The sequence below is a fragment of the Rhinatrema bivittatum genome, chromosome 14 (assembly GCF_901001135.1).
Source record: "Rhinatrema bivittatum chromosome 14, aRhiBiv1.1, whole genome shotgun sequence".
NCBI lineage: Eukaryota > Metazoa > Chordata > Amphibia > Gymnophiona > Rhinatrematidae > Rhinatrema > Rhinatrema bivittatum.
In genome coordinates this window covers 75,053,597-75,080,900 of record NC_042628.1, presented here as the reverse complement: position 1 = coordinate 75,080,900, position 27,304 = coordinate 75,053,597, and the positions used below count along the sequence as shown (strand labels likewise).

The 27,304-nt window shown below is 46.0% G+C and overlaps 1 protein-coding gene across 3 annotated transcripts in view; it reads left to right on the top strand.

Annotated features, from left to right (window-relative positions):
* Nucleotides 1-27,304, top strand: part of LIN37 (lin-37 DREAM MuvB core complex component) — a 42,806-nt gene that overhangs the window by 14,605 nt on the left and 897 nt on the right. For all 3 annotated transcript variants that reach the window (XM_029576167.1, XM_029576168.1, XM_029576166.1), the window contains 5 exons: nt 704-733; nt 897-982; nt 15,498-15,664; nt 15,896-16,042; nt 23,614-23,687. In XM_029576167.1, the coding sequence (XP_029432027.1) occupies nt 704-733; nt 897-982; nt 15,498-15,664; nt 15,896-16,042; nt 23,614-23,687 (504 nt within the window). The remainder of the gene's footprint in view (nt 1-703; nt 734-896; nt 983-15,497; nt 15,665-15,895; nt 16,043-23,613; nt 23,688-27,304) is intronic.

Sequence of the window (27,304 nt, the reverse complement as noted above, 5' to 3'; positions counted from 1 at the left end):
GCATCTCAAAAAAGATATAATTGCGATGGAGAAGGTACAGAGAAGGGCTACCAAAATGATAAGGGGAATGGAACAACTCCCCTATGAGGAAAGACTAAAGAGGTTAGGACTTTTCAGCTTGGAGAAGCGACGGCTGAGGGGGGATATGATAGAGATGTTTAAAATCATGAGAGGTCTAGAACGGGTAGATGTGAATTGGTTATTTACTCTTTCAGATAATAGAAAGACTAGGGGGCACTCCATGAAGTTAGGATGGGACACATTTAAAACTAATCGGAGAAAGTTCTTTTTCATTGAATGCACAATTAAACTCTGGAATTTGTTGCCAGAGGATGTGGTTAGTGCAGTTAGTATAGCTGGGTTTAAAAAAGGATTGGATAAGTTCTTGGAGAAGTCCATCACCTGCTATTAATTAACTTGACTTAGATAATAACCACTGCTATTACTAGCAACGGTAACATGGAATAGACTTAGTTTTTGGGTACTTGCCAGGTTCTTATGGCCTGGATTGGCCACTGTTGGAAACAGGATGCTGGGCTTGATGGACCCTTGGTCTGACCCAGTATGGCATCTTCTTATGTTCTTATCTGGCTGGGTAGTGGCAGAAATGAGAGCTCTCAAGATAGGGGCAGTATTGGGGATTTCTCATTTTGGTGGGGCAATAATGATGCTATTTCTACCCATTTTTTTTCTTGCTTTGTAGGGATTCCTCCCCCTCTGCAGCAGGAAAGCGGTATGTGATACCTCACTCTCTTATTAATGATTTCTTCTCCGCTTAGCAACTAATGTCTCCTCCCAAGCCCTTCCTGCCATAGTTCCATCTGTTTGAGCTGGCGCAGTCCTCTTGAGTTCCTCCCTTTTGTGGTGCGTGACAGTTTCTCCCTCCCTTTTCTCAGACCCTCAGCAAGGTTCTCCCATCACCGCCGGAAGAAGAGGAAGGAGATGGAAGATACCATGACGGAAGGAGGGCAGCAGAGACCCAGTGAGTACTAGAGCTGGGATAAGACTGAAGGCGGGGAATTTCTGAAGGTCACTTAACATAGGTGATTAGATACAGTGGGGATCCCTTAACATTATTCTAACAGAGCAGTATGGGAGGCAGGGCAAGGACAACAAGGGTATTCCAGTCATTTCTTTAGTAAGAAACATAATTAACCAATTAGCTTGAGAAAGAAAAAAACATTACTGGAATTCAAAAAGGCATGGGATAAACATACAAAGGATCCCTAGGATGGTAATAAAGCACTAGGGTGACATGTATAGAGCAGCAGTTACAACCCTAAAAAACCTTTCTGGGCAGGCTGGAGGGCAATTTGGCTTTTTCTAGCAACATTTACTGTAAAGTTACGTTAGATGCAGGTCTGGTGAAACGTTCTTAACCTTTTTAAGGTTGGCCCTATAAAATGGAGTGACTTAAAACAGAGATACTTTTTTATTCCAGGAACGAGCAGGGCGCTTACCTTAATGACAGGGGCTATAGATTAGGTTACTGAATCCATAGGCTTATTTTCTCTGTCCCTAAGCATCCCCCAGATCAGTCGGGACGCATTGGTTTTTCTCCCCTCCCAGCAGATGGAGACAGAGAAGAAAAGCTTTACTGAGACTGTGTTACTTAAGCCAGTGTGCCACCTGCAGTCCCTCAGTATTTTTCTGTCTCCAGCAGATGGCAGAGTCATAAAACCTTCAGTCTGGAGATCTCAAAATAAAAAAAAGAGGAGTGCTCCCCGGGGTATTAGGAACTGTGAGGGACCATCTCTCCAGTAGAGCAGGGGGGGTTGATGACCTTTCCTTTGGCTTTGCTTGAGGACATGAGGAGATTGAAAGCCAGTGGACTGGTTCCCTCGTTGCTCCACAGAGGATGCGCGCTCTCTCCCCTTCTCAGCCACTGTAGACAGGGAAGTATTCCTGCTTTATTTTTTTTTCGTGACAAAAAAAAAAAAAAGGCACTGCACTGAGGGGGATGACTGTTAACAAGGCCGTGGGGAGAGGCATCAACGCAAGTGGATATGAGGGATCTGGGGTCGTTTGTTACCACAGCAGGCCTTTTTCATACGCTTTCAGAGGTTCTGCGTAGAAGCCTTGCAGAGCGTCCATTTTGACAAACAGGCCTGAGAAGAGCACACAATTTACACGCAAAGGCCAGGGATGCCTAATATTACACAGGACATCCAGGCTGACCGTCCATTTTGGGCGCACATGGTGGCTGAGCACAGGAAACGCTGGGTCTATCTGGAACAGAAAGCACACGTAAACGTAGTGGGACTGTGCAAGAGGAGCACACATGGATGGGAAGGAAGTTCGAAGTCAATTGGGTTGGCGGGTGTGGGCAAGAAATCCACCCGTTCGGCAGAGGCCGCAAAGACGGTGCTTCCCGGCAGTACAGGAACAGTGGCCATTCAGGTTCCAAGGATGATTGGGGGAATCCTGGCTCCCCAAGGTCTTGAACCTAACTGAGCTGGCAGGGAAACTCTGCATAGAAAGGACTCGCCATCTTGGAGCCCGGAAGGATTCAGACACAAGACCGCATATTGTAATAGCTAAAGTGTTGAACTTTTGCCCATAAACAGATGATATGCCAGGCATACAGGAAGAACACCGAGATCTTTTAATTCCCAAAGGGTGCGTATCTTTCAGGATTACTCGGCGAAAGTGTCAGCGCTTCGTAGAGGATTCTCTCCAGTTTGCTCTCGCTTGTTTAACATGCAAATCCGGTTTTCCCTGCAATTTCCAGCTAAGCTCAAGCTGTGGCAAGAAGGCCGGATAAAATTCTTGGATTCGCCAGCCGAGGTGCAAAGTTTTGTGGATGCCCTACCTAAATGACTCTGGCTGCTGAATATCGATGGCATATTGAGCATGTGCGATACCTTCACATGAAGTTCTAAGAAGTTAAGCGCACAGATTGTCATTGGGACACGTGGATGCTCTTGGTGCACTGACCCAGCCGGAGTGGGTTTCAGGTTTTTTTTCTCCTCTGGAGCTTATGGCACTCCACTCGAAGCCATGACCATTCTCAAGGGCTCTGTTCAGGATTTGGGATGTGGGAGTTTGGAGGGATTTCATGTTGTGCAGTCAGAAGGGTAAAGCGAGATATAGGGAGGGGAAGAGATCAGTTTCCCTTTCGATGGATATGGAGGGGAATCTCCGTTTTACTGTTCTTTCCATAGTTACCAGGGAAGGCTGTACGTGGGTGATTGTTGAAGAGGGGGATTTTTTGTCTTTTTCTCTCTCTGGCCTTCTCTTACGTGGATCTTCTGTAGGAGGCTACGCTGGGGGCCTGTCATGGTTTTATAGAAGTTTGTTTGGCCTTTGGGGATTTCGCACTCCGGGTGAGTCATGAACAAGCTGATTTACTGGGACGTTAATAGGTTAGGTTCTCCCATTAAAATGAAGAAAATGCTGCAACATCTGAAGAGATCCCGTGGTATTTCTTGTATTCAAGAAACTCGTCTTTCTGGAGTAGAGTGGGAAGCTGAGAAGAGAATGGGTGGGCAATTGTGTATATTCTGAGGCAAGAGGGGGGAAAAGGTGATGCTATTTTGGTTAACAAATCCACCAACTTTTGTACCATTAAAAACATCTCAGATCTGGAGGTTAGATGAATTGTTTTCATTGGAGTTTGGAATGGGCTAGAGATGACTAAATGTAACATCTGTGCTCCAGATGAGTATTCCCACAGCTTCTTTATCAGAGTTCTGAATCTGTTGTTAGCTAACATAACAGGGTAATCTATTTCTGGTGGTAATTGCAACTGTCCGCACAACCCATCCATAGACAAATGTCCCCCTACCAAGGGCAGATGTAGCATTCAGGACAAGGGGGAGTGGCTTTCCTGTGCCAGCATCTGGGGCAGCTTGATGTCCAGAGAACCTTGCACCCCGAGGAAAAGAACTTATACATATCTCATGGGCTCATTCACCTCTTTCCTGTATTATTAGTTTCCTGGTCTTTTTTTCTCTATTTCCCAAGTAGCTATTGATTCCCCTGCAGTCTCTGATCATTCACCAGTTTCAGTGGACATTACCTTTGCTAATGGGAGTCTAGGGATCAGGATATGGAGATTCCCCGCTTATTTGAAGGATGACTCGGGGTTTCAACAATTTCTTCGGGAAAAATGGCAAGCATTTGTGTTTCATACTCAGCAACACCTTAACAACCCCCAATTATTCTGGGAATCAGGGAAGTTAGACTTGCGGGGAGAAATCATCACCTACCTAATCTCTAGGTTCAGACGGTTAAACAAAACCATTCTTCAGCTGGAGGCCCAACTTAAAGTGTGTAAAACAGATATGATTGGAAGCTCTAATGACAGTCATAGAGATGCTTATAATAATATTCTGGGACGCCTCAAAGCCTTACTCCATGCTAGAGCCCAACGATTCCTACAAGTAGCGAATCATAATTTTTTTAAATTCAGGAACAAGACTGGGAAACTTTTAGCTAACCTGGTGCACTCAGCAAGGGAGAATACCTTTATTGAACGCATGAAGAACTCCCACGGGAAGCTAGTCTCCTGAAAGGAGCAAATTAGTGACATTTTCTGGGTGTGTTATGAGAATTTATATAAAGCAGACTCCTCCGGAGGGAGTATCGAAGAGGAAGCTTTCTTTGCCAATATCTCACTCCCTCAGTATCGGAAACACAACTGGATTTTCTTAATCGGCTGATTCAAACTTTTGAACTTTTGCATGCTGTTAATGCCAGCAAACCGGGCAAATCACCGGGGCCAGATGGGTTTTCCTACAATTTTTATAAAATATTGTGCTTGCAGATTCTAGTCCCTCTTACCAGGTTTTACTCAGATGGGATCACAAGGGGTTCCTTTCCAGAGGCTTTCAACCAAGCTCATATCATTGATTTACTGAAAACTGGCAAAGATTTATTATTGCCATCCTCTTATCATCCCATCTCGCTCTTAAATTGTGACCTGAAATTGCTGGCTAAGATACTGGCGGAAAGGCTTAACTCCCTTCTCCGCAGGTTAATTTCCTCCAATCAAGTGGGGTTTGTAAAGGAGAGAGAGGCCAATTCTCATAAAATCAAGCTTCTTAAGCTATGCAGATTTGTAGGACGCGAGGTACCCCAGCCCTAGCCATAGGGTTTGATTCAGAAAAAGTGTTTGACTGGGTTTTCTGGCGATATCTTTTTTCTGTTCTTGAAAGATTTGGATTTCGGGGTAATATCCTTACTTCCCTTTACTATATACTAGGCCAATCTCTCAGATAGTGGCTAATGAGTGTATTTCAGACGATATTCAAATACAGAGAGGGGTACGTCAGGGATGCCCAATCTCCCCCATTTCATACATATTATCCATTGCCCCCCGTCTAAGAAAATAGATCAGGATCCTGCAATTAAAGGCTTTATGGGAGCTGGGCAGGGTTTCAAAGTCGCAGCATTTGCAGACGATGTCCTTAATTGTCTTACAAGTTCTGAACAATCTCTTGGGGCTCTGCGCAATCTCCAAATACAGTTTTGGGCAGGTTGCAGGGCTTAAGATCAGTCAAGATAAATTTGAAGCCATAGATGTTTGTGGAAATGTACAACCGCATTGACAGGGCATATTCCCTTTGAAACGGATGGACAAAGAAATGAGATACTTGGGTATAAAAATTCCAGTTAACCTAGATTCCATCTATTCAACAAATATTCATCCATTACTCACAAGCACCGTTACCACCTTGGATAGATGCAGGTCCTTACCACTTTCCCTGCTCGGTAGGATACATCTTTTCAAGATGTTACTTCTCGCCAAATGGCCTCATACCCACCAAATGGCGCCCCTTTGGGTTAACAAACATGATCAGAAAATTCTGGGAAGGGCTCTCAGGCTTTTTATTTGGAGGGGGTAAACAGGCTAGGATTCCTATGGATGTTTTAATTAAACCTCTGGATGCAAGTGGTCTGGGGTGCCCAAGCATCCAGCTTTATAGCTTACCATGTGCACTGTGGCATTTGGGGGATTGGGTTTCTGCTACTTCTCATTTTACCTGTCGTGAGTCTTTTAAACTGGTATGAAATACCTTCCTTGAACCCCCTACTACAGCTGGACACCCATCTGTGCTCCCACCTACTTGATAGCACTTGCAGGAAGGCCTGGTCACTACTGTGTAAGATGGTATAACACAAGGGCAGATTATCACCCTCCATAGCAGATAATGGATTATTTCAACCAGGGATGGGAGCTTCAGTGTTTAAAAGATGGCACAGGCTTGGTCTCACCAACATCTCTCAATGATTTGCTGCCTCCTTGGGCGTAATGTTCAGGTATCAGGAACTGAGAGCAGTTCTCGTTACTTCAATCCGATTTTTTTTTTTTTTTTCGCCTTCCTCCAACTGCGACATTTTGTTCACTGTTGGCAGGATGCTTTTCGAGAACCTGGATCCTCTAAATCCCTCCAAGAGAGAGTTCAGCTGGGACAACACCAGTGTCCTTCGATTACTAGCTTTTCTAAACTTCTGCTTTCCCTGGGAAGTCTAGACCCTGACTCAGCTCTCTATCAGAAGTGGTCAGAGAGTGGCCAGCCTTTAAGCTCTCTCGCAATTCCAAAGCACGTTCTCCTGTACTCGTGAATTAACGAGCAATATCCTTTTACAGGAGACACGGAATAAATTCTTATTGCAAGCCTATTTTACACCCCTTAAGGCGTTCCAGTCCCAGTCTAATAGGTCTAAGCTATGTCCCAAATGTCAAACTGATGTTCCCTGTACGTACCAGGATCAGTCCAGGACACCTGGGTTGTGACTCCGCACCAGTAGATGGAGACAGACTAAAACTTGTGGGCGGAGCATATATGCCCCTGTGCCAGTCACAGCCCCTCAGTCTTACTCTGTCTCCAGTAGGTGGTGCAGGTCTGGTCACAGCCCTGTCGGGCCTGATTCTGTGTGGTTAGTCAGGTTCGCTTTTGTGGTTGATTTTATTAGGCCTAACTTGGTTTTTTTTCTTCAAATTGGGTTTTATTTAATCTTGTTTAATTCTAGTCCCAGTTGCCCTGCCTCCCTGGGAGTTGAGAGGTCCTGAGGGGACTACCCTCCCCAGGTTGAGGCCGCTGCTAGGGTTGAGGACCCGGCTGGACTAGTAGCAGCGTCAGGGGTGACACCGGGGAGCCCGGTTCACTCACCCCTGCAGGACATAGGGCTTTTCAGCACCTGGGACAGCGTTTTTTTCTTATTTTTAAAAAAAAAAAAAAAAAAAAAGTGTTTTTACTTTTGTTTTCAGTCGGCTCTCCGTTCCCTGGCGTTGCGCTCCGTTCCGCTCGAGGGGGGGCGTCTTCGGCAGGGGGGAGGTCGCCGATTTTCGCCGCGTTGAATTTTTGTGTTTATTCGGCGTCCCTCAGTGCTTTTCGGCGCGTCTTTGGTTTCCCGCGGTTTTTTGCAGGGCCGCGCGGCTCGCAGTGCAGGGCCTGCGACTCGGCGCGCGCGCGTCTCTCCCGGGACGGGCTTTGCTCGGCCTGCGTCCCGGGAGACGAGGGATCGTCGGCGGCTCCTCGGGGGGCCCGTTCCCGGGTCGCGCGATCGCCGTCGCAAGGGGGGGGTCCCCCTGATAGGCCTCCTGACCCGTTCCTGGTCAGCGCGGGAATGGCGGCCATTTTGTCTACCGGCCGGGTAGCTTCGCGGGAAACGGTGGGGGCCTCGGTTTTACCTCCTACGCTTTCCCCGCAGCGGGGTGCAGCGGTGGAGGTCCCTTCAGAGGGGCCCCAGTCCCGGGGGCATTCGGAAAGCGACGCAACGGATTCGGGCAAGTTTTCTGAAGATTTGGCGCTTTTGCTGCGCCGTTATAAGCGCAGCAAGCGCAGACGGGGGGACGCCTCGCGTTCAAGGGTCCACCGGTCCCCGCCGCAGAAGAAGATGGCAAGGAGGGTGGCGAAGACCACCCAGAGAGCGGCCTGGGGCAAACGGCTTCCCCGAGGGGTGCCGCAGAACTCGGATTCCGAAGATACCTCCGGGGTGGACACAGAGGCCTCCGAGGAGCCCCTGCCTGGGGCCGGGACGGCAGCAGCAGATGGCTCGGCGCAGCCCAGTACAGGTAAAGGAGCGCAGGCCGTCGACGGGGATGACCCCAAGGTGGTGCGTCTGTTCCGCAGAGAGGAACTGTCGCCACTCATTCCGGCCATTCTCCAGGAGCTGGGGATTGAGGCTCCTCCGGTGGTGGTCCGCCAGGAGGCAAATATGGATCCTGTTCTGATTGGATTCACAGGGCCGGCGGTCGTTTTTCATTTTTTCGTCCACGGATATCCTCTTCAAGGAATGGGATACTCCGGAGTTAGGTCTGAAGGTCAGCAAGGCCATGGACAAACTTTACCCTTTGCCGGAGGACGCGCTAGAGCTCCTCCGACTCCCAAAGGTGGATTCGGCAGTGTCAGCTGTCACGAAGAGGTCTACCATCCCGGTCACGGGAGCGACAGCCCTCCGGGATATTCAAGACCGTACGTTGGAGGTTCAACTCAAAATATTTTTGTGGTTTCTGCCCTAGGGGTGCGTGCCGCCAGTTGCACAAATTTTGCTATGCGTGCTAGTCTGCGCTGGACTCAAGTCCTGCAGGCGAATGCGGGTCTCTCTTCAGAGGAGGCTTCCCAAGCTGACAGATTGGAGGCGGCCATTGCCTATGGCGCGGATGCATTCCATGATCTTTTGCGCACCTCAGCTAGGTCCATGGTGGCAGCGGTGTCGGCACGTCGTCTCCTTTGGCTGCGCAATTGGGCAGCGGATGGCTCTTCCAAGGCTCACCTCGGGGCTTTGCCTTTTAAGGGGACATTGCTGTTTGGCAAGGAGTTGGACGATTTGATGGTTTACCTGGGGGAGAACCGAGCGTTTAAGCTGCCGGAGGATAGGACCCGGTCGAGATTTTCCTTTTCAGGCAGAGCCCGGTTCAGGGGGCCCAGGAAGTCTAGGCCACAAAGATCCTCTGGACCCTAGGCCGTCTTCCTCTCGGTACACCCAGTGGCAGCAGTCCTTTCGGGGCAAACGTTTTGGCCGGCAAGGAGGGGCCCCGTCGGGTGCGGGGTCCAAGCCTTCGCAATGAAGTTCGGCCGGCCCATCCCTCGTCGCGTCCTCGGCACGCTGTTCCAAACGTGGGGACGCGTCTATCCTTATTCCTCGAGGAATGGGCCAGCGTGACATCGGATCAATGGGTCCTCGACGTGATAAAACATGGCTACGAGTTAGATTTGGCTCGCATCCCAACGGACAAATTCCTGGTCTCACCCTGCAAGGATCCCAAGAAGAAGGCGGCGGTGCTAGATACCATCCAAAGACTAGAAAGACTGGGAGCCATCTCGCCGGTTCCGGCCGCTCAGTACGGCAAGGGCCGGTACTCCATTTACTTCTTAGTCCCCCAAGAGAGACGGCACTTTCCGCCCAATTCTGGATCTGTAAGGAGTCAACAGATGCCTTCGAGTCCCTCACTTCAAAATGGAGACCATTCGGTCAGTGATCGCGTCAGTGCGTCCCGGCGAATTCCTGGCGTCCCTAGATCTCACAGAAGCATACCTTCATGTGGAAATTCAACCAGCGTTTCAGCAGTTTCTGAGGTTTGGCATTCTGGGCAGGCACTTCCAGTTCCGGGCGCTTCCGTTCGGCCTGGCGACAGCGCCTCGGACATTCACGAAAGTGATGGTGGTCGTGGCGGCGCAGTTGCGGCGGGAAGGCCTGCTGGTTCACCCTTACCTCGACGATTGGCTGAGCCGGGCGAAGTCTCAGAGTCTGTGTCGGCAGGCGGTGGCCAGGGTGTTACAGATCTTGCAGTCCCTGGGCTGGGTGGTCAACTTCAACAAGAGTTATCTCGAACCCTCTCAGTCCTTGGAATATCTTGGAGCCCTGTTCGACACGTAGCGAGGCAGTGTGATTCTCTCGCAGGACCGGATATGCAAACTGCAGTCTCAGGTGCTACGTTTTTTGTCGCTACACCGGCCACGAGTCTGCGATTACCTGACGGTTCTGGGGTCTATGGCATCCAAGCTGGCGTTAGTCCCTTGGGCGTTCGCTCATCTATGGCCGCTGCAGTCCTCATTGCTTTCCCGCTGGAAACCGGTTTCCGAGGATTTCTATCTACCTCTACCTCTCGAGGGGCAGGCGCGATCCAGCCTGAGCTGGAAGTCGGTTCAGGGTCTGTGGTCAGAGTCGCAGACCCGGTGGTCTATCAACCGGCTGGAGACCAGAGCGGTCCGTCTGGCGCTGCAAGCTTTTCTACCCCTCGTGCGCGGACAGGCGGTCCGGGTATGGTCGGACAACGCTACCACCGTGGCTTACATCAATCGCCAGGGAGGGACAAGAAGTCCTCTAGTGGCGGAGGAGGCGCGGCTCTTGATGCTCTGGGCAGAACGGCATCTCAGCCATCTCGTGGCTTCCCACATAGTGGGAATCGACAACGTCCAGGCGGATTTTCTCAGTCGTCACCGCTTGGATCCCGGAGAGTGGGAGTTGGCGGTCGAGGCGTTTCTCTTCATTCGCCGGACTTGGGGAATGCCCCACATGGATCTGATGGCCACCTGGCACGACGCGAAGGCTCCGCGATTTTACAGTCGACGTCGCGAAAGGGGAGCAGAAGGAGTCGACGCGTTGGTGCTTCCCTGGCCGGTGGATGTGCTTCTCTATGTGTTCCCACCGTGGCCCATGATCGGAAAGATCCTACGGCGCATAGAATTGCATCCATCCAATGTGATCATGGTGGCGCCGGAGTGGCCACGCCGTCCGTGGTTTGCGGACCTGGTCCAGCTGTCAGTGGCCGCACCCCTTCGTCTACAGGGATTCCCGGGGTTCCTTCGTCAGGGCCCCGTCTGTTTGGAGGATGTGGCTCACTTTTGTCTCGCAGCATGGTTTTTGAGAGGTATCGGTTGAAGAGAAAAGGCTATTCGGATGCGGTCGTTGCTACGTTGCTGAGATCCAGAAAACAGTCTACGTCCCTAGCTTATGTTCGGGTCTGGGTAGTTTTTGAGGAATGGTGCATGGAGTGGGGCCTAGACCCCACTTCCGCTTCTATTCCCGATATTCTGGCTTTTTTTTTTTTTTTTCCAGGCGGGGCTCGCCGAAGGTTTAGCGTGTAATTCCCTTCGGGTTCAAGTGGCGGCGCTTGGCTGTTTGCGTGGTAAGGTCCGGGGGATCTCTCTGGCTCTCCACCCGGATATCTCCCGTTTTCTTAGGGGGGCTAAGCACCTCCGTCCTCCGTTGCGGCCCCCTTGCCCGTCTTGGAACCTCAACTGGGTACTCTCAGCCTTATGCTCAGTGCCGTTTTGAGCCCCTGAAACGTTCTACGCTCAAGGATTTCACCTTGAAGACCGTATTCCTAGTGGCGAGTGCATCGGCCCGTCGTGTTTTCAGAATTACAGGCGTTGTCCTGTAGGGAGACCTTCTTGCGCATCTCCGATTCGGTGGTCTCCTTGCGGACGGTTACCTCCTTCCTTCCTAAGGTCGTGTCGTCGTTCCATTTGAATCAGTCAATTGAACTTCCCGCTTTCTCGGTTGCGGAGTCTTCGGACCCGAAAACAAAAGACTTGAGAAAACTAGATGTGCGGAGGTCCCGGCTTCGCTATCTGGAGGTTACTAATCCGTTTCGGGTGACGGATCATCTGTTTGTGTTAACTTCGGGTCCAAAGAAAGGTGCTGCGGCGTCCCGCACGACAATTGCCCGTTGGCTCAAGGAAGCCATTGGTTCTGCGTACATTCTGCGCGGAAAATCGCCGCCGGTGGGTCTTCGGGCTCATTCGACACGCTTTGCAGGGCGGATACCTGGAAGTCGTTGCATACCTTCATTAAACATTGCCGGTTGGATGTTCAGGCTACTGAAGCTGGGGGTTTTGGAGAGAGGGTACTCCGAGCGGGACTCTCTGCTTCCCACCCTCGGTAAGTTAGCTCTGGTACATCCCAGGTGTCCTGGACTGATCCTGGTACGTACAGGGAAAGGAAAATTAGTTTCTTACCTGATAATTTTCGTTCCTGTAGTACCAAGGATCAGTCCAGGATCCCGCCCGCAGTGTTGCGTTATAGTAACGGAGAGTCCGCTCATTATTGTGTTTTTCAGTACGCTGATCCATTCGCTCTCCCGGTTGGGGAGTCTGGTTCCTGTAGGGGTGTTGGTTTTCTTTTCCCTACCAAGTTGTATGGTTAGCTATGGTTGCCTTTTGGCTTTTGTCTACTTTGACATTACGTATGACTGAGGGGCTGTGACTGGCACAGGGGCATATATGCTCCGCCCACAAGTTTTAGTCTGTCTCCATCTACTGGTGCGGAGTCACAACCCAGGTGTCCTGGACTGATCCTTGGTACTACAGGAACGAAAATTATCAGGTAAGAAACTAATTTTCCTTTGGCACATTTTCTCGCTGTTTTTGGGATTGTCCAGTAATCTCGGCCTTTTTGGGGGCAAGTTGGTCACAAATGTGCTCTCATTCGGTGGGGGGAAACGTACCCTTGGATCCAAATCTGTGGTTGTTTGGGATTCCTAAAGTGGAGGGCTTTAGTGGGAATGCAGAGATGATTTTATTCATTTCCAAAGCAGGTTTGGTGGGTAAGAAAGTGATATTAACGGAGTGGTTGGAATCGCATAGTCCTAGGGTGGAACATTGGTTTCAGAAAATGTTGAATCTCTTCTTGCAGGAATACCTAATTGCCCGGAATAGTTCAAAAAATGGATTTGCAGGAATGTTACGTATCTGGTCGGGCTTTCAGGAATATCTATCCCCTACTAGGAGGAATATGCTGAATATTCTGTAAATCCCAGAAATCACTTTCCCTTACTTGATCAAACACTGACTGTCTCTTTAGTATTGGGTGGGCTGGATCTCGTTTGCCCTTCTGATTATTCCATCTGTTTATCCCATTTTTTGATATGGCCTCCTACAGCTCAAACCCTGGTTTCTAAAATAGGGGCAGGAGGGAGGGAGGGAGAGCTTGGGGGGGAGGTGTGGAGGGAGACATCTGTTTGTTTCACCGGTTGCTGGGGGTAGAGTTAGTGAACTTTCTGTCTCTGTTCTAGCTTATGGCCCCGTGTAATTCTGACATAATTTGATTTTTTTTTTCTTGTATATTGCTCTTTAGGGGCAGATTACTTGTTTGGTCACGCCCACAATCGTGTGTAATATACAGTAACCACAATCAACGCTGAGATAATGTTATTACTGATGTTTATCTGAAAAAAAGAATATGATATGCCATACTGAATCAGACCAAGGGTCCATCAAGTCCAGCATCCTGTTTCCAACAATGGTCAATCCAAGTCATAGGTACCTGGCAAGTACCCCAAACATTAGATAGATCACAAGCACTATTGCTTATTAATTACCATCATAGCAGTTTATGGATTTATCTTCTAGGAACATATCCAAACCTTTTTTTAAACCCAGTTACACTAACTGCTCTAACCATATCCTCAGAGCTTAACTGTGCGCTAAGTGAAAAACAATTTTCTTCGATTTGTTTTAAATGAGCTACTTGCTAACTTCATGGGGTACCCCCTGGTCCTTCTATTATCTGAGAGAGTAAATAACCGATTTACATTAACTTGTTCAAGTCTTGTCATGTTTTTGTAGATTTCTCTCATATCCCCCTTCAGTCGTTTCTTCTCCAAACTGAACAGCCCTAACTTCCATGCCCCTTATCATTCTGGTCACCCTTCTCTGCACTTTCTCCAGTGCAGCTATATCCTTTTTGAGATGCGGTGACCAGAACTGCACACAGTATTCAAGGTGCGGTCTCAGCCTGGAGCAATTACAGGGGCATTGTGACATCCTCCGTTTTATTTTCCATTCCCTTTTTAATAATTCCTAACATTCTGTTTGCTTTCTTGATCGGCACAGCACACTAGGCTGACTCTCTCAATGTATTATCCACTATGACGCCCAGATCTTTTTCCTGGGTGGTAACTCCTAAGATAGAACCTAAATTGTGTAATTACAGCATGGGTTATTTTTCCCTATATGCATCACTTTGCACTTGTCCATGTTAAATTTCCTCTGCCATTTGGATGCCCAATCTTCCAGTCTTGCAAGGTCCTCCTGCAGTTTAGCTCACTTTTGTCTCATAGCTTGGCTTTTGAAAGGAAGTGCTTGCAATTGAAAGGATATTTGAAGGAGATCATTATGACATTACTGCAAGCTTGGAGACTGTCCACATCTTTGGCTTATGTCCTGGTGTGGAAGGTGTTTGAGATGTGATGTTTCGGGGAAGGGTTTTTCCTCTTCGAGCATTGGTTTCTCAGCTTTTTGCAGGAAGGCCTGGCAAAAGGGCCAGCATACAACTCCCTCTTGGTACAAATAGCAGCCTTGGGCTTTTTTCGGAGTAAATTGCAGGGATTATCCCTGGCCTTGCCACACGGATGTAGTTCAGTTCCTTCGAGGTGTGAAACATCTGCGGCCTCCGCTAAGGTTGGTGTTCCCTTGTGGAACCTGAATTTGGTTTTGAGGGCTCTTTGTAGTTCTCCCTTTGAACTGTTGTGGAAGGCATCGTTTAAGGACCTTACTCTGAAGGTGGTCTTTCTAGTGGCGATATGTTCAGCTAGGCAGATTTCAGAAGGTGTTTTATAGGGACTCCTCTGAGGTGGCTTTACATACAGTGCCTTCCTTTTTGACAAAAGTGATTTCATTTCATCTCAGTCACCCAGTAGAACTTCCAGCTTTTCGGGATTTGGATTCTTTGAATTTGCATGCGCAAGATCTTATTTGTTGGATGTGCATCGCATTCTGCAGCACTAGCTGAAGGTCATCAACAGTTTTAGAAGAACGGAGCACTTGTTCTTTGTGTTTGGTGGAGCGAGTAAGGGAGCGAGGCTTCAAAGGCTACTGTTGCATATTGGCTAAAAGAGGCCATTGCGTCTGCTTACATTTATAAGGAAATCTGATTCTGGTGAGTCTGTGGGCACAGATGGTGTCCTGGGCAGAATGTCAGCTGGTTTTCCCGCAGGAGATCTGTCGAGCAATAAACTGGACTTCGCTCCACAGTTTTACAACACGTTACCGGCTTAATGTCCAGGCACTGGAAGTGGTGGGTTTTGGGGAGTGTGTGCCAATCTTTCAGGTTCCCGACCAGTTTACAGGTGCTTGGTTACATCCAATGTGGCTGGATTGAGCTGGGGGAATCTCAAGAAAGATAAATTTTGGTTCTTACCTGCTAATTTTTGTTTCTGTAGTCCCAGAGATCAGGCCAGAGCCCTGCCCTCTCTGGAAAGACTGCTTTATTCTGTATGTATATAGTAAGTTTTTTAGCTGTATTGAATAGTGTCAATCTCCTATGGTTTAAAGGGTTCAGCTTTAGGGACCATGCCATTTCTCCTGCTCGGTTGGTAGTGGGGATATTGTTATAATTCAATTATATCTTGGATTGGGTACAGTGAAATACTGAGGGGTCTGCAGGAGGCACATTGTCTTAAGTAACAGTCTCAGTAAAGCTTTTCTCCTCTGTCTCCATCTGCTGGTAGGGGAGAAAACCCCATGTGTGTCAACTGATTTGTGGGACTATAGGAATGAAAATTAGCACATAAGAGCCAATTTTCCTTTTCTCCTTTTCTCCAGACACATACATTATAAAGCTGTTTGACCGCAGTGTGGATCTAGCACAGTTCAGTGAGAGCACACCTCTGTACCCCATTTGCCGAGCCTGGATGAGGAACAACCCCTCAGTGCGGGAGAGGGGGCGCTCCCCCAGCCCCTCCCTTCCCCCAGTGCCAGAGGATGAGGAGGTAAGGAAGACAAAAGCTCCTCTGATCTTACCCAGCCCCCCTCCTGGTGGCAGAGGGTGAAGAAATCCCTCTAGTGTGAGAAGGTGAGGAGGTAAGGGGGGAGAGAGAAGCTCCCCTGAGGTTCTTCAGCTCCTTCCTGCGCCCAGTGCCGGAGGGAGGGAGGCCTTATCTATCTCCCTAAGAATTGACCAGGCAGGACAGTAGCTTACAATTTGTTGCTTGTGTTTTTAGGGCACCGAAACACTGAACGGGAAGTGCCAGGATGTACATAGACTGCCTCCTCCCATCCCTTGCCAGTTGAACAGTGCTGGTGAGGCTGTCAACCTGAGGATCCCATCCCCACTGTCGCACGCAGAGGAGCCGGTTAACATCAATACGGTATACCAGGGTTTCCAGAGGAGTTAGTGAGAGGTGGAATAACAATAAGAAATGTAATAGCAAGTAAAATAGTAATATTTATACAAACGAGAACAAGATCATGGTGGATTCATGAGGTCACATAACATTTTATCAATGTGTACAATTTAGTTATACAAATTAAATTTAGAAACCTCAATGGGAAAGCAGCAATATAAAACTAACATATTCTCACAGGTGGGATTAGGTGGGTCTGGAGTTATAGGTGCACCGGGGCTCAAGGATGTATGATGATCCTGGGGTGTTAATGTCTGCTCCTGACTAACACCCATAGCGGAAGCTTCTCCTGGTAAATTTACGTTTAGAGGAGAGAGAAACCCTTCTATCAACTGCTGAGATAGAGCAGAACTAGTAGCAGTTGGGGTCTCTGGGCGTAGTCTGCACTTTCTCTTTGTATGAGGCATTATTTATGACAACACTCTTTAAATTAGGGATCTCTCAAATACACCTATTCAAATAGGATCTCTGTTGAAGGCAGGCAGAGAGATAAACCAAGAAAATTCAAAGACTTACTTCAGTTTCCACGAAAAAGCGAAAGTCTCCAGAGTTCAGGCAAAGCCGCGCGCCCCTTTGGCAGCGCGCCGGCGTCATCTGCGCGCCGCAGGGAGGTCCGGTATAAAGCTTGCCGGCTCCTCCCCCTCGGTGACGTCACGGGCTTGCAACCCAGAAGAAGGCGTGGTACTCGGCTCACAAATTATTTTCTTCAAGTAAATCCAAAGGTAATTAAAGTGGGGCCGGGATTCCTCCTCACCCAGAGCTGGTGTTGTCTCTTCCGCCTCCCCCACAAAAGATTTAGACATGTTGTGGGCCCATGACTTTGGAACATCCTGAGGGTGACAAAAATGGTAAAGGGAATGGAAAAACTCCCTTATGGAGAAAGGCTAAACAGATTAAGACTCTTTAGCATGGAAGAGAGATGACAGAGGGGAAATGATTGAGATTTATAAAATCATAATAGGTAAATAGGGAACAGTTATTTACCCTTTCAAATGACACCAGGATTAGGGAACCCTCCATGCAACTAGCAACAGGCAGATTTAAAATAAATTGGAGGTATTTTTGCATTCTGTGAACAATAAAGGTATAGTCAAGTCAACTAACTTAGTGGGGTTTAAAAGAGGGTTGGATACGTTCCTGAAGGAAAAGCCCATAGTCATTAGCCAGGTGCACTTGGGGAGAGCCAGTGTTTTACCTTGGCGTGAGATGCAAGAAATAGATCAACTATTGAGAGTCTGCCGGGCACTTGTGACCCAGACTGGCCAGTTTTGGAGACAGGATGCTGCGTTTGATGGACCTATGTTCTTATCACAGAGGGTGTTGGTAAATGGAATTCACTCAGGGGAGGGAGAGAGAGGTGGTTGATGGGATGCCTCAGGGATTATCCTGGGACTGCTTCTCTTTAATAGAAAGGTTAGAAGGAAAAGTTTGTCTTGTTTCAGAAATCACAAAGTAAACACACTTGAGGCAATAGACAGAATGCAAAGCAACTGAGAAAAGTTTGAGGGATGATCAAAGGATTGGCAGCTAAAATTCAATGCAAGAAAGTATAGGGCAGGGCTTCCCAAACTTGTCCTGGGGACCCCACAGCCAGTCAGGTTTTCAGGATATCCACAATGAATATGCATGAGAGAAACTTGCATATCACGGAGACTCGGTGTATGCAAATTTAACTCATGCATATTCATTGTGGATATCCTGAAAACCTGACTGGCTGTGGGGTCCCCAGGACAAGTTTGGGAAGCTCTGGTATAGAGCCGTACACAGTGGAGTGGAGGGGGAAGCTATTGATGGGTACTGATGTGGGTGATAGTGTCTGATATAACATAGTAAAGAAGGTAGATAAAGATCAAATGGTTGATCCATTCTGCCCAGCAGTAACTGCCGCTCCATGCAAGTTACCCCATGCGTTTTGTTAAGGGTAATAAATGCTGCTCTGTGCGGATTACCCCATGCGTTCTGTTAAAGATAGTAACTGCCATGAGGTGAAACAGCGTGAGAAGACGTTGGCTAGAGCTCGAGAGATGCTGGGCTGCATAGAGAGAGGTGTAAGCAGTAGAAAAAAGGAGGTGGTGATGCACCTATGTAGGTCACTGGTGAGGTCTCACCTGGAATACTGTGTTCAGTTCTGGAGGTCGTATCTCAGAAAGGATAGAGAGAGTCTGGAGGTGGTCCAGAGAGGGACAACCAAAATGGTATGGGGACTGCACCTAAAGCCATATGAGATGAGAATTCAGGACTCTAGAGGAGAGAAGAGACAGGGTGTGGATATGATGCAGACCTTTAAATGTCTGAAGAGTATTAATGTGCAATTAAACCTTTTCCGATGCAAATAAAGCTGTTAAACCAAGGAGGCAGACCCTGGGGAAAAACATCAAAGCATTTTCTCCCGGAAGGGGTGGTGGATATATAGAATGCCTTTCCAGAGGAAGTGGTGAAGACAGACTGTGCTAGAATTCAAGGGATAAATATAGAGGATCCCTTATTTTTAAGAAGATGGAAACGAAATATTGGGGAAATCTGTGTGGAGCAGTGGTTCAACCCAACACCACATTGAAACAATGTATTTAAAAATATTATATTTTATTTTATTTATTTATTTAAATTGTTTACTATACCGATACTCAAGACGCGGTCTTATCGTACCGGTTTACAATATAACAGGGGGGAAACCAAATTAACAACTGTATAGAAGGTAAAGTTACATTAAACAGGGAGCGAAAAAACATGGGAGCTGGGAGACAGGAAAGATTTTAAACGATAACAACTGGAGAGTAATAAAATAATGATAAAATAGACAATGATTATATACCGCATCCTCAGTAAAAGTGGTTCACAGGAAAGGCACAGGGTAACCTTTACAGAGCCACAGTACAACCCTAAAAAGATTGCTGCGCCAGCAGTAAACACGGAGGGGTAGCCTGCATAAAGCGGCAGTTACAACTCAGTGCCTTGCTGGGCAGACATTTCAGTCTTATTTAGTACATTGCATTGTGCTGAAGGTGTAAAGATTTCCATGCTGTGGTTTAAGTGCAAATATTCTTTGTGTTTCTGCTCCATTTGATACGGGTATTGCATTCTTGTCCACACACAAAATTTGATGAGCTCATTGTGAAAAAAAACCCTGTCAACGTGAGGCTTGGGTCCATGCTCTCCTGCTCATGTCTGGCGCTCTGCTGGGGCCCTCCCCACTCTCAGGGGCTCCTTAGGTCACCTCACATTTTCTGGGTCCGTTCTGAACACACCTTTAATATGGGGTTTTATTTTTCCTCAAACCTTTTTTTGTATAGTCATACAGACATTGTTATACATTAACAAGTTAGGTATATATAGAAATATTTAGAAGTGATGGCAGAAAAGAACCTAACAGCCCACCCAGTCTGCCCAGCAAGGCTCCCATAGTTATCCGTTTCCCATACTTATCAGTTCCTCAGACCGCAAAGGTTTCTGTTTGAGTCCAATTTCCTTTCACCCCTTGCCTTTGAAGCAGAGAGCAATGTTAGGGTTGCATCAGAAGTGTAGTATCAGGCTTTTTGTTTAAGGGTAGTAACCACTGCATCAAGCAAGTTACCCCCATGCTTATTTATTTTCCCAGACTGCACAGTTCAATGTCCTTGTTGGTTGTCTGAATCCCATTCCTTTTTTCCTCCTGCCATTGACGCAGCGAGCAATGATGGAGTTGCATGTACAGTATGAAGGCTTATTGGTTAAGGGTAGTAACCACCACACCAGCAAGTTACCCCCGTGCCTCTTACTACATTCCCCTCCCCCTTGCCTTTAGGGATCCAGTGTTTATCCCATACCGTTTTGAAACCTTTCACCATTATTGTCTTCGCCACTTCCTCCCTAAGGGCATTCTAGGGGTCCACCACCCTCTCCATGAAGAAATATTTCCTGACAGCTCTGACTCATCCTCCCTGGAGTTTCATTTTGTGACCCCTAGTTCTATTGGTTTCTTTCCAGCTGAAAAGGTTTGTTGTTGATTGTGCATCATTAAAACCTTTCAAGTATCTAAAGGTCTGTATCACATCTCCTCTGCTCCTCCTTTCCTCCAGGGTGTACATATTTAGGTCCTTCAACCTCTCCTCATAAGTCATTTGATGGATACCTCTCATCATTTTGGTCGCCCTTCTCTGTACCGCCTCCATCCTGTCTCTGTCCCTTCAGAGATATGGTCTCCAGAACTGAACACAGTACTCCAGGTGAGACCTCACCAAGGACCTGAACAAGGGGATTATCACTTCCTTTTTCTTACTCGATATTCCTCTCTCTATGCAGCCCAGCATTTTTCTGGCTTTAATTATCACCTTATCAAATTGCTTTGCCATCTTTAGATCACTAGACACGATCACCCCAAGGTTTCTCTCCTGTTCCATGCATAGCAGCGCTTCACCCCCATCGCATACAGTTCTTTCGGATTATGGCATCTCAGATGCCTGACTTTACAATTCTTGGCATTAAATCCCAGTTTCGACCACTCTTCCAGCTTCCTTAAATCCCGTCTCATTCTCTCCACTCCTTCCGGCGTGTCCACTCTGTTGCAGATCTTAGTATCATCCACAAATAGACAAACTTTACCTTCTATCCTTTCCACAATATTGCTCACAAAGACGTTGAACAGAACTGGTCCCGACACCAATCACCGTTCTCTCTTTAGTGAAGGTTCCATTTACCATCACTTGCTGTCTTCTGTCCGTCAACCAGTTTGTAATCCACACCACCACCTCGGTGCTCACTCTCAAACTTCTCATTTTGTTCATGAGTCTTCTATGCGGGACCGTATCAAAGGCTTTACTAAAATCCAAGTAAATCACATCGAGGGCTCTTCACTGATCCAATTCTCTAGTCACCCAATCAAAGGAATAAATCAGGTTCGTCTGACAGGACCTTCTCCTGGTGAATCCATGCTGTCTCGGATCGAGCAACCCACCAGATTGTAGATAGTTCCCTCTCCTTTCCTTCAGCAGAGTCTCACTTTTCCCACCACCGAGGTGAGGCTAACCACCAGCCTGTGGTTTCCAGCCTCCTCTCTGCTCCCACTCTTGTGAAGCGGGACCACCACCGCTCTTCTCCAATCACTCGGCACCACTCCCGTTTCTAGGGATCTATTGAACAGGCCACACAGTGGACCCGCCAGCACATCTCTGAGCTCCCTCAGTATCCTGGGATGAAGCTCATCAGGCAATTGTCCACTTTCAGTTTTCCTAGCTCTTCCCATACGTTCTCTTATGTAAGCTGGGTTTCGTCAAATCCTCCCCCATCCACAGCTTTGTTAACCAGTGACCGTTCTTCTCCAGGGTCTTCCTTAGTGAGCACCGAACTGAAGTATTTGTTTAATATTTCCGCCTTTTCTTCCTCTCTTTCCACACATTGATCCTTTTCACCTTTCAGGTTCACTTTACAACTTCAGACCTTTCTCTGATGTATCTGAAAAATGTTCTGTCACCTCTCTTTACCTCTTTGGCAATCCTTTCTTCCGCCAGACTTTGCTTTCCTGATGATTTTCTTTGTCTCTCTGTTTAACCAGATATTCTTCCCTGTGTTCCTCTTTTGGGATCCTTTATATTTCTCAAGCACTGTTCTTTTTATTTTTATTTTATCAGCCACCTCCTTTGAGAACCAGATGGGTTTCTTATTTCTCTTGCTTTTGTTAACTTTTCTAATGTAAAGATTGGTTGCCTTTGTAATTGCTCCTTTTAGTTTGGCCCACAGTTGTTCCACCTCTCCCATTTTCTCTCAGTTTTCAAGTTCCATCTCCGGGAACTTTCCCATTTCAGCAAAGTCTGTGTTTTTGAAGTTTTGAAAGTCGGGTCTTCATGTGACTTCTCCGTATCCTATTTGCAATATCAAACCATACCGTTTGATGATCACTGGGGCTAAGGTGGGCCCCCACCCAGACATTTGAGACGCTATCTCCATTTGTGAGCACTAAGTCAAGAATAGCCCCCTCCCTCATGGGTTCCACTACCATTTGTTTGAACAGAGCTCCTTGCAGGGATCCACTAACTCTCTACTTCTGATAGATTCTCCAGTCTACGTCCGGCAGATTAAAATCTCCAACAATCTACACATCTCCCTTCCTTCCCACCTTTTGGATGTCTTCCATCAGCTCTCTGTCTAGTTCTTCCGTTTGAGTCAGAGTAAAAATGGCTGCCTCATCATCTTTTTTTAGGATGGCCCATAATGCTTCTTCTCTACCCCCTATTCCTTGTAGTTCAGTTGCCTGGATTTTGTTTTTTTGACATAAACTACTCCTCCTCCTCCTCCTTTCCTTTCCTCTCTGTCCTTTCTTAACAAGTTATAGCCCAATATGGCCAATCCTATCCCAATCATGAGATTCCGTGAGCCACATCTCCGTAACAGCAACAACAATGTCTAAATCCACCTCCACCACTAGGGCCTGCAGGTCTGGGATTTTATTGCCCAGACTACGAGCATTTGTGCTCATAGCTTTCCAGCTTCTCTCGTTCCATTTACTGCTTATCTTGGATTTGTTTTTTGCCTTATTCAGCTGATTTTTGTTATCCCCTTCACCCTTTTCCTTTGTTTTTGTATTTGGTTTTGTTTTTGTTGTTGGGGGATGACATTCCAATGTCCTTCTGCCATCCCCGTCATTTAGTTTAAAGGCCTTGTGGCATAGGATTTGAACTTATCCCTTTTCCTTCCACAGACAGATGTAAGCCATCTTTGACATGGAGTCCTTTTCTGTTCCATAAATTGCCCCAGCCTCCAATATATGCAAAACTTTGTTCCTTACACCAAGGTTTGAGCCATGTATTGAATTTATGTATCTGGCTTAGTCTCTCTTTCCCCTTTCCATGAACAATTAAGATTTCTGAAAAGGCAATAGCCTTGTTAATTCACAAGTCCCAAAAACAACTATTGCCTACTACAAACTCAATTTACTCCTAGCTCGCCTAGAACTGATTGTAGTCAGGCCCGAATTTAGGCATAACCAACTGCCTAGGGTGCCATATTTAGAGGTCACAAAATAACCAGGCCAAATCGGAGCCTGTTTCTGCTTGCTTTGGTGCCATGTGCCAGCAGATCTTCAAAGGGGCACTGCTGTGGTACTATGGGTGCCCAAAGGTTAAATCCAGCCCTGATTGTAGAAGCTCATTAAGAATTTGAAGTAAGATTATGTAAACCCACTATACCTTTAAGTGAAAAAGCCATTATCTGGTATCTTCAGCAGACTAAATGGGGAACAGACTTCCCAAACCTGTGAATCAAATGGCCAGGCTTGTGAGGTTTTTTTCCACAGTTCCAGATTGTTCTGTGATCCTAGAAGATCAATCAAAGGATTAATAGTAAATGAGACACCTAACCTTGCAAAGAAACAGTCTTCAGTATCACTATCAATCGTACTTTTTGTACTTGTTGGCAGGACCACAGCATCCCCTTCAGCATAGTGTGCTAGCCACGTCAGAAAATGTGATATAAAGTACAGTACATCTCTATGTATGATTTGACAAACTCTTGGTTCCTCTCTTTCTTTTTACACTTACATTTTTAATGTATCTTTGTTTCCACAGCCACCTGAGCTGGCCCCCACAATGTCCATTCTCATTTACAAGAACATGGACCGCTGGAAGAAGATTCGGCAGAGGTAATGCGAAGTGTCTAGCACCAGCTGTTTACTAAAGGCCCTGCAAAAAGTATGTGTATGAAGAAAAAGCATGCAATACTTAAAATGTCATGCAAACTTTAATCATAAAGACCTCCAAAGTACAAGTCCAAAATGTTTAACAAAAATCAAAAGAATTATTTACAGAGTATCATCAAAGCAAATCACGCACACACACAAAGGCCCAGAGACACCAAACACAAAAACCACAAGACAAACAAACCCACGTGTATTCTAAAACTTAGTACATCCACCTCCATGAGTGATCCATGGGGAACCGAAAAGGAAAATCCCCCCCAAAAAAACATAGCTTGACAATTGTTCACAAAATGCAAATTTGAGAAACTTCAAAATGTTCCATTCCGATTCACCCCAGGCTTCTTCAGGGAAACTTCACTATAGCAACAGGTTATATGTGCTTTACTTCAGGGATATTATCACTTTTAATGGCCCAGCCTCCTCCCGTGTTTTCTCTAAAATTAAAAAAAAAAAAAATTACAACTATCAAAATCCAGAAAAAACCCCCAAAATAAACCCACAGAAAAAATAACTTCTCATACCTTACTCAAGTCAATATAAAAGACACCAATATTGCCATCTTGTCTGAAATGCCTTTAAATTAATATCTATGGCTACACTCCTTTTATCACAACACGCCATACCAAAGGATTCATCCCCATTATATCACAAAGCTTGTTCAATCTGCATTACATTCAAAAATCTTTATACACACTCCTTATCACAACATGCAGTCATCATCCATTCATACTATAGCAATCCAGAGCACCTATGTCCTACAAACTAATTATTATGATTCATTCAAAATTGGGCACTCAACTGTAAATCAGCGTTACACTATTTGAAACAAATACAAAAATAGTATATCACAAAAAGACAGATCATTAAATCTTGCTATTTTTAATCCCTGAGGATGTAAAGAGCCCAGCTCAAAATATCCACTGTTCTTTTTGTAACCTGTTGTAAGACAAAAATATCGTAATGCATGACCAGTCTGACCGCAATCTAGCCAATACCGAGTCATAGGTGCCTCCATACGTGCACTACAGTATTCAGTAATGCATGTCTAACCTATATAAAGGTTACAACTAAATAACTTATCCGAGACCAGATGTACAGAACACAGAGTACTTAGTGACAATGAACAGACTTTATGATGTTTGCAACTGCAGCGGCCACTTGCACAAGTTGCCATGGTAGGAAGATATCTGGGAAGAAACCAAACAGACCCATAGATTGCGAGCCCGCTTAGATGCAAATAAAGGGAAACATTCAAATGCTTTGTTCCTGTAGCAAGGGCCACATTTTTTTTAATATTTACAACCTTTGGTGTATAAGTGTGTGTGGAAGGATACGAACTACTCAGTCTTGGACTGCAGCTGGGGGAGTTTGAAACCACAAATCGCAGTTAATGTATTGGGCTCATCTGTAGGCCCACTTCATCATACCAGAACCTCATTGTAAGGTATGTGATGTTGTTTTTTGTGTGGGCTTATTTTGGGTTTGTATCTGATTTGGGTAGATTTAATTTGTTTTGATTTTAGAGAAAACATGGGAAGAGGCCGAAGTAAGGCACATGTGACCTGTTGCGGTGAAGTTTCCCTGTAGAAGCCTGGTGTGAAACATGTTGGGTCGAGATTGTTCTGCCTATGCCCCTATTTGAAGTTCTCTACCTAGTGTATTTGTGGATTGTGGGTGATTAGCCATTGATACACATGAAGCTTTTTTTTAATGGGATTGGAAGATCTTGAACATAAGAAGCTGCCATACTGGGTCAGACCAAGGGTCCATCAAACCCAGCATCCTGTTTCCAACAGAGGCCAATCCAGGTTGCAAGAACCTGGCAAGTACCCAAACAGTAAGAAGATCCCATGCTACTGATGCAATTAATAGCAGTGGCTATTCCCTAAGTCAGCTTTATTTATTTAGATTTTTTCTATACCGGCATTCGTGAAAATATCACATCAAGCCGGTTTACAATAAACAGTGGGGTGATAACCGGAACAGAGAACGAGATAATATGTACCAAACATACTATAGATGCAGTTACAATAAAACAAGGAGGCGTACAACTAGGAGCAAGAAGAAGAGAAGATAGTAACTTTAACATAGTATATTAACCCGTAAAATGGTAGAATTACCAAGCAGGGAAGTGTGTGATTTACAATGAATTGTTCAGTTCACACAGATGTAGTTTTTAACAAGAAGGAAGAGATCAGAAGTAATGAAGTTCTGGATGTTGGTAATGCTTTTAGGGTAGGTTGCCAAGTTGGTTGTAAAAAGAAAGTTGTTGCTTGGAGGTTGTTTGTCGGAGAAAATTGGGTTTAATCTGAGTCTGGGAAGACTTGTTTGAAAAGCCATGTTTTGAGTCTTTTCCTGAATGTCGGGAAGCTTGATTAATAGCAATTTATGGACTTCTCCTCCAGGAACTTATTCAACCTATTTTAAACCCATCTACCCTATCTGCCCCAACCAAATTCTCCGGCAATGAATTCCAAAGCTTAATTGTGCGATGAGTGAAGTTTCTCAAATTTGCATTTTGTGAACTATTGTCAAATTATGTTTTTTGGGGGGATTTTCCTTTTAGGTTCACCACAGTGATGTTTGAAGTGATCACGCGTGGGGGTGGATGGACGTTTTTGAATTTTAGGATATGGGTGTGTTTGTGGTTTTGTGTGTTTGTCTTGTTTTAATGTTGGCCCTTTTGTGTTTGTGTAAGTTCATTTGTATTTATCTTCAGAGGTATAACCATGTTAGTCTGGTGTAGCAGAAAAGCCAGGAGTCGAGTGATACCTTTATAGACTAATTTACTAGAGTATGAGCTTTCGAGGACAGATGCATGAAGTGATGTACATCAGTCCTCTAAAGCTCATGCTTTAATAAATTAGTTAGTCTATAAGGTGCTGCTCGATTCCTGTCTCATTCATATTTATGTAATTTGATTTGCTTTGATGAGGTTTTAATAATTCTTTTGATTTTTATTATATATTTTGAATTTATACTTTATTTTTCATTAAAGTTTGTATGATATTTTAAGTATTGCATTATTTTTCTTTGTATTAGTTTTTAATAGCATTTGTTGACCTGTTGTGGGTTTTTTTTCTATGAGCAAAGACTACACAGGTTAGGGCTCTTCAGTTTCGTACAGAGATGTTTGAGAAGGGGATATAAGAGGTTTATAAAATCATGAGTTGAGTGGAACAAATAAATAGGGGACAGTTACTTACTCTTTCAAATAACACTAAAACAAATGTATACTTCAGGAAACTACCAACCAGCAGATTCAAAACGATTGTAGAAAGTACTTTTCACTTAGTACACATTTATGATGTGGAATCTGTTGCCAGAAGATGTGGTCAAGGTGACAAGCATAGCAAGGTTTAAAAGCGGTTTGGACAAGTTCATAACACATTCTTAGCCAGGTAGACTTGTGAGAGCCATTGCTTATCTCTGGGAATGAGTGACTAGAAATTGATCTACTTTTTGAGATCTGCCAGGTACTCGTGACCCGAACTGGCCACTATTGGAAACAGGATTCTGAGCTTGGTGGACCTTGATCTGACCCAGAATGGCATTTCATA